This window comes from Sinocyclocheilus grahami, unplaced genomic scaffold (genome assembly GCF_001515645.1).
Source record: "Sinocyclocheilus grahami isolate Dianchi unplaced genomic scaffold, SAMN03320097.WGS_v1.1 scaffold465.1, whole genome shotgun sequence".
NCBI lineage: Eukaryota > Metazoa > Chordata > Actinopteri > Cypriniformes > Cyprinidae > Sinocyclocheilus > Sinocyclocheilus grahami.
The window spans coordinates 537,346-544,777 of NW_015505644.1; the positions used below are offsets into that span (position 1 = coordinate 537,346).

General features: G+C 36.0%; 1 protein-coding gene across 2 annotated transcripts in view; it reads right to left on the reverse strand.

Annotated features, from left to right (window-relative positions):
* Positions 1 to 7,432, reverse strand: part of frmd3 (FERM domain containing 3) — a 73,919-nt gene that overhangs the window by 34,321 nt on the left and 32,166 nt on the right. For both annotated transcript variants that reach the window (XM_016235274.1, XM_016235273.1), the window contains exons 5-9: positions 6,219 to 6,316; positions 5,760 to 5,883; positions 5,173 to 5,260; positions 4,872 to 4,960; positions 1,947 to 2,010 (exon numbers count right to left, since the gene is read on the reverse strand). In XM_016235274.1, coding sequence (XP_016090760.1) covers positions 1,947 to 2,010; positions 4,872 to 4,960; positions 5,173 to 5,260; positions 5,760 to 5,883; positions 6,219 to 6,316 — 463 coding nt within the window. The remainder of the gene's footprint in view (positions 1 to 1,946; positions 2,011 to 4,871; positions 4,961 to 5,172; positions 5,261 to 5,759; positions 5,884 to 6,218; positions 6,317 to 7,432) is intronic.

Here is a 7,432-nt window from a genome sequence, read left to right on the forward strand (position 1 = left end):
CACTACAATCACTATATCTGCACTGTTTTACTTTTACTGGTTTGCACTCTATCTGCCATATGCCTTGTGCTTTATATATATAGATATATTTTTACGTTTTACCTTATTTGTATATTTGTATAGTTGTATTTTGTATTTTGTATTTAATCTGTACCTATCTGTATTTATGTTATCTGTATGCACCAAGGGTCTGAGAGTAACGCAATTTCAATTCTCTGTGTGTATGTGCTGTACATGTGGAAGAATTGACAATAAAGCAGACTTGACTTGACTTGACTTGAAATAAAAGCTCAAACTCTCACTCTGAGTTTACACGTTTTGATATCCACATATTCAAGAAGTCACAGTAGCTGTAGCATTTCTGTCGTCAAGAAATGGCCAAATATCAAAGATAAAGTAGACATTTTAATGAAATGTTGTTTAGTCAATATTAAACAAGGATTAGATTGCGCTGTAAAGTGTAAAAACAATCGTCAGGCCGTTGGCGCCCCCTGCAGGCATTTGTTATAATGCGTAATGTACGTTAGCTCTATTGTTTATAACACATTATGTATTTTAACAGTTTTGTTCAATAAAACCATATGATTACTTGCTTTGGATACTTTATTTGAACTAATTATTATTGCCTCATTGCTATTATATATATATTTTAAGTACCGTATTGACCAGAATATATCTGGTCATCTGAAAAAACGCGGTCATCTTATATTCAGGGTCTAGACTTTGACATGTCAATAATACATCCACAACAATAGGTGGCGCCAAATACGCATAAAACGAGTGTGCCATGAAATACGTAATGTAACGCGTGTTGTAAAGATCGCGAGTAATATCAAAAGAAAAAGAAAACCTTACAGCTGCATGAGTCGTGACTGTCACGTTAGCCTGATGGGACCAAACTCTCTTTGTGATTTTAAAACGTAAGACAGTACCCAGATTTGAAGACTACAGTAAGATTTACCTTCTACTGTTAATAAGATTTTGGTAGGCTACTATTAGATGGATAGCCTAAATGTCCTAATTCAGATGGGCTACCTGTTTTTTTATTTATTTAATGGTATATCAAAAAGTGTATATTTTTTAAATGTGATTGTTGGTACATTTGACCAGTTTTTACCATACTTTCAAAACAAAAATTAAAATAGGAAGAATATGCAATATGAAAATAATTGAAGACAAAATGTGTTTTACCGAGAAAAAACAAGATTTGGTTTTTAAAAAGCCTTTTTCCAAAAGGTACATCTGGAGAAAGGGGGGGGTCGTCTTATATTCGGGCCAATACGGTAATTTTAAATGCTACTGTTTGCTTAGGTCTATTTTTATTACTACAAAAAATTAACTATAGTAATCTGATTACTAGATTATTTGTCAGAATAATCGACTGATTACTCGATTACCAAAATAATTGTTAGTGACAGCCCTAGTGTGCAGGCATTATACATAATCGAACAATCACAGTGTACGATAAGGCATGATCTACAGAGAACTGTTAAAGCAATGTATGCACACGTACATATAATGTATGAGGACTGTAAAGAATCCGTCAGTAGGAAAACAAAGCCAAAACCAGGACATTTAATTTTCAGAAATCCCGGCTAGGACACACGTGGGTAAAAAGAGGATGTATGGTCACCCTGTTTAATAGGCTTTATTCTTTATGAATTATTTAAATGATGTTTTCAGCTATTTATTATTGTAGAATGAAGAATAGGGGCATGGGAATGTTAATAAATATATAGGACAATGCCAGTGAGTTTACCAAAGCTCTCAAATGAATGTAAGATAACATAAAATTGAGTTTTTAATGTCCTCATGATGTAATGTACAGCATAATGATAATCTGAATGCTTTTAGGTCAGGTTTCATTGGTATTACATGGTGGGTAAATGCATTATGAACCATATGACTAAAATGAATGAGCGTTTTAAAAAGATAATGTATCTTACCTCTCTTTGCACTCCAATCACATAAAACGTTTTCCCTTCAAACTTAAATTTGCTGACATCTGCCCTGCAAGAGTGAGGGATACAAATTAAAGTTACAAATGAGGCGTTCGATGTAAAAGGTTCATGTCAACAGACACTCTAACCCTATGAGAGGGAACCTCTTCAAAAGCATTCATCTGCTTGTTGACTGTGAGATGGTGTTAACAACCATACAAAACCTCATATGTCATATAGATCAGGAGCACCCACAGACCGCTCACCCATCCGCTGATCAACTGGCCTTACATAATGTCTGTGAGTCACAGCGCACAGGCTTTCAACTGTCTGTCGGGAAACAGTTTTATTTACAAGCTCTCAAGCTGATTTTGAGGAAGAACAGATCCTCGTTGCTACTCAATTTGCAAGGTTATTGCATCAGATTTTTAGAAGATATTCAAGACTTTCATTGGAGATGCTTAATGGCAAGACATCCTTGATATATTATACTATATATATATATATATTTTTAATGTTATGGTGTTCGTTGTCCATAACATATGCCTGCCCATACCATAACCCCACTGCCACCATGGGCCATTCGATCCACAACGTTGACATCAGCAAACCGCTCACCCACACGACGCCATACACGCTGTCTGCCATCTGGCCTGTACAGTGAAAACCAGGATTCATCCGTGAAGAGAACACCTCTCCAAAGTGCCAGATGCCATCGAATGTGAGCATTTGCCCACTCAAGTCGGTTACGACGACGAACTGCAGTCAGGTCTAGACCCCGATGAGGACGACGAGCATGCAGATGAGCTTCCCTGAGACGGTTTCTGACAGTTTGTGCAGAAATTCTTTGGTTATGCAAACCGATTGTTGCAGCAGCTGTCCGGGTGGCTGATTTCAGACGATCTTGGAGGGGAAGATGCTGGATGTGGAGGTCCTGGGCTGGTGTGGTTACACGTGGTCTGCGGTTGTGAGGCCGGTTGGATGTACTGCCAAATTCTCTAAAATACCTTTGGAGATGGCTTATGGTAGAGAAATGAACATTCAATTCACGGGCAACAGCTCTGGTGGACATTCCTGCAGTCAGCATGCCAATTGCACACTCCCTCAAAACTTGCGACATCTGTGGCATTGTGCTGTGTGATAAAACTGCACATTTTAGAGTGGCCTTTTATTGTGGCCAGCCTAAGGCACACCTGTGCAATAATCATGCTGTCTAATCAGCATCTTGATATGCCACACCTGTGAGGTGGATGGATTATCTCGGCAAAGGAGAAGTGCTCACTAACACAGATTTAGACAGATTTGTGAACAATATTTGAGAGAAATAGGCCTTTTGTGTACATAGAAAAGTCTTAGATCTTTGAGTTCAGCTCATGAAAAATGGGGGCAAAAACAAAAGTGTTGCGTTTATAATTTTGTTCAGTGTAGTTATTGGTGTGAACGGGACTTTACATACCCCTACACCAAAAATGGCAACTATCAGAATAACTATACACCAATAGAGAGGTAACTTCTGTTTATTATTATTGTCGCTTATAATGCTCAAGCTCGTTTAAAGTTGGGTGGATTCTGATCAGCTAGAAATAATAATTCTGAAAGTGTTGTTTTCTGTGTTGTTATTGTTATCATTACTCACAAAATTAGAACAATTATTATAATTTTACAGTTATAGTTATCATCCATGGTGACAATAAGGACTTAAAGGGATAGTTCACCAAAAAATATTATAATTCTGTCATTAATTACTCACCCTCATGTCGTTCCAAACCCATAAGACAGGGTTCACCAGACTCAGTCCTGGAAAGCCGGTGTCCTGCAGAGTTTAGCTCCAACCCTAATTGAACACACCTGAAGCAGCTAATCAAGGTCTTACTAGGTATACTTGAAACTTCCAGGCAGGTGTGTTGAGGCAATTTGGAGCTAAGCTCTGCAAGACCCCAGCCCTCCAGAATCAAGTTTGGTGACACCTGACGTAAGACCTTCATTCATCTTCAGAAAACAAATTAAGGTATTTTTGATGAAATCCGAGAGCTTTCTGACCCTGCATAGAGACAGCAACGCAACTGACACGTTCAAGGCCCAGAAAGATAGTAAGGACATCATTAAAATAGTCCATGTGACATCAGAGTTTCAACCGTGATATTATGAAGTGACGAAGAAAACTTTTGTGCTCAAAGAAAATAATGAAAATAAATTCTAAATTGTTGAAAAATAAATTCAACAATTTGTTCTCTTCCACATTAGTCCTTGACACACATTTTTGTTTTTGTTTTCTTTGCCCAAAATTATTCTAGTAGCTTCATAAAATTACGGTTGAGCCACTGATGTCACATGGACTGTTTTACCGATGTCCTTACTACCTTTCTGCGTCTGGGAACATTTCAGTTGTATTTCTGTCTGTGGAGGGTCAGAAAGCTCATGGATTTCATCAAAAATATTTTAATTTGTGTTCTGAAGATGAATGAAGGTCTTACAGGTTTGGAACGACATGAGGGTGAGTAATTAATTACATAATTTTCATTTTTGGGTAAACTAGCACTTTGTTTTAGTTTTTTTCCAGAATAAGCTACAAAGTGGACACTAGACTTATGGTGAGGTCAATTTGACTGTTGTTCACCAAACTGTTGCATACAAAATCCAGTTATTTCAATAGGAATCCACAAAACCAACCAAATTTTGTGCCAGGTGAAAATATTTCCCTATGGTGATTTCGCAGCATGTTCAAGGATTTTACGGATTCGTTGCATTGACCAACATAAAGCTGATTGGTTTAAAAGTGACTTTTGTTTGAGCTGTGCTTGCTACACTAATGACAACCAACAGTCAGCCTTTTTTGTCTGTGAAAACTACACAGAGTAAGGTAAGGTAGTGATGGCAAGTGAATCTGAGAAAAAGTGAAGATATATAAAAAAAAAACGATAATATGGTTACCATTTTAAAAGGTGGATCCGCTTATTTCCCTGGAAAACCACAAACCCTCTTGCAGTGAATCCCAGGAAGGCTGTGGATCCTGTGAAATCCTGAAATGAATTAGATTAAGCTTCAGATTCATGATGTTTCAGCTAAAACCAAAATTAGTTTTTGCATTCCATTGCATTGCATTCCTTTTTAAAAAAATTGTTCATGTAAATTTGCTAGATGGACGTCTTTGATCATTGTGTAGCTTCTTACTTTTTTTCAGCAGCAAATGAAGTTCAACTACTATGACAGATATTTTTGGTCGAGTCAGTACCTTGCAGGGATGTGGGTCGACTCCATATGTGTCCAGTGTGTGAGCCCTCTGAAGAAGATTTAACTCGGCGAGGGCAGGACACTGTCCCCTACAGAAACAAACAACACAATTTTACAATAAGATCTACAACTAGGCCACACCAAATCTTTAATACTATATACTCTAAATTATTAAGGTTACACATACAATACTGTTCAAAAGTAAAAAAATAATAATATTCAGCAAAGATGTGTTAAACTGATCAAAAAAATTACATTTAAGACTTAGATTGTTAGAACAAAATATTAAGCACAACTGTTTTCAACATTGATTACAATCAGAAATGTTTCTTGAGCAGCAAATCAGCATATTAGAATAATTTCTGAAGGATCATGTGACACTGAAGCCTAATGATGCTGAAAATTCAGCTTTGACATTTTTACTGTATTTTTGATCAAATAAATGCAGCCTTTGAGAGCATAAGATACCTCTTTCAAAAACATAAAAAAATCTTACCAATCCCAAACTTTTGAATGGTAGTGTACAATTAAATTTTGTTCTAAAAGTGGGCATGTGGCTTAAATTTGGTGTTTTTTTTCCCCTCTCACCTCAGCTCATTCTGGTGGATCTCCATGATCTTACGCTCTAGTTTGAGGGACTGTTTGGGGAAGAGCTTGAAGTCGCTGATGTAGTCTGCAGGATGTTCCTCAGGATCGTAGTCCCCAAGCTCAGCTAAAAAAAGACAAACAAAAACTCATCAATGACCAGATGAAAAGCTGAAGAGCCCATGTATCTGCAACTTGCATCTGTTCCTGATCTAAATAAGATTCATATCCATCAGAAACTCTTTGCTGGTCGCTTTATGGGTAGGGAAATGTGTAAAGAGGATTGAAATATGACTGTTCATTAGTTAAAAAGCTTCCAGAAGAAAATGTCTCAGGAACACCGTGTTACTGCCGCTGACAGAGTCTGATGTCAAATAGTACTTACGCTTTGGTTACATCAGAAAATGTAATGAAAAGTGTGATTGATTGCAAAATTGTCTAAAGATGAGATTGTATTCTTACCCTGTACTATACAGGCTCCAAGATACGCAGCATCAGCGAAGGGACACAACAGCCTACCGTGGTACACGTCTCTCTTCAGCTGCAAGTACAGAAGATACCTGACAATAGAAACAACAGTTGAGAAAACATTTCCAAAAAGTGTTAGTGTTATTTTGACATGAAACATTCACCATGGATTCTCTTTCTTTGGCTACATTCACAGTACAAGCCAAAGTGTCAAATCTCAATATATATATTTTTTTCTTAATTCCAACCTCAGATTTTGGGTTCAGGCTGTTCACATGACCCTTTAAATATGGCCCACATCAGAGACTCTGAATAAGCTAAATATGCATAAGACACCCTATCTATCCCAACGTGTTTATATTAATATCATTTTATCTTCAACAAATCTCATAATAATTTTTTTTTTTAAATATCACATTTTGATTATTCCTAATTTAAAAGTAAGCATTATTATTTTAACTTTTCACACACATACACAAATACAGTATATATAGAGTGCAATTCAAAATGTATTTTATGATCAAAAAATTATTTTTAAAAAATTACACTGCAAAAACTGGTAACCTGCAATATTTCTATATTTCTAAATACAATAAAAAAATAACATGCTTTATTATATAAAATAGGCTTGGTTGTATAAATTGATGTACTTTTTTATTTAAATCAAATTCATTTAGATGCTACCATTTTTAGTTTACCTGCTTTCAGTTACCCTGAATCATGCACAATTATGATGAATGATGAATTACACTGACTTAAATTCGCTTGAATTCCAATCCACCTTTTTACATTTACGGTACAATGTGAAATAGGTTTGTACCCTTTTTAGAATTGAACAGAACTGAAAATGTTGAATTTTGCTGTTCACACTTGGACACAAAACAAAAAAAGATCAATGTCACATTTGACGCATAACTGTAAACATGTGAAATCTGTCCATTACCAGTAAGCACAAACATATTAGCAACAATACATTAACTTTAAATGTCACACTGAATATCACACAACAGTTAGAATTATAACTGTTATAACGAATCAGCTCATGACAGGAAATATGAATAATTAACCATAACTAGTTATAATTAACTATTCATATTTTAGATCCGCTGTAGATATTTAGCTGACCACTCAGGGTCAACTGTCTTGTCAATTCTAAGAACGTTAATTTCCTGGTTAAGGGAAATAACTTTCTTACTGTACAATTCTAC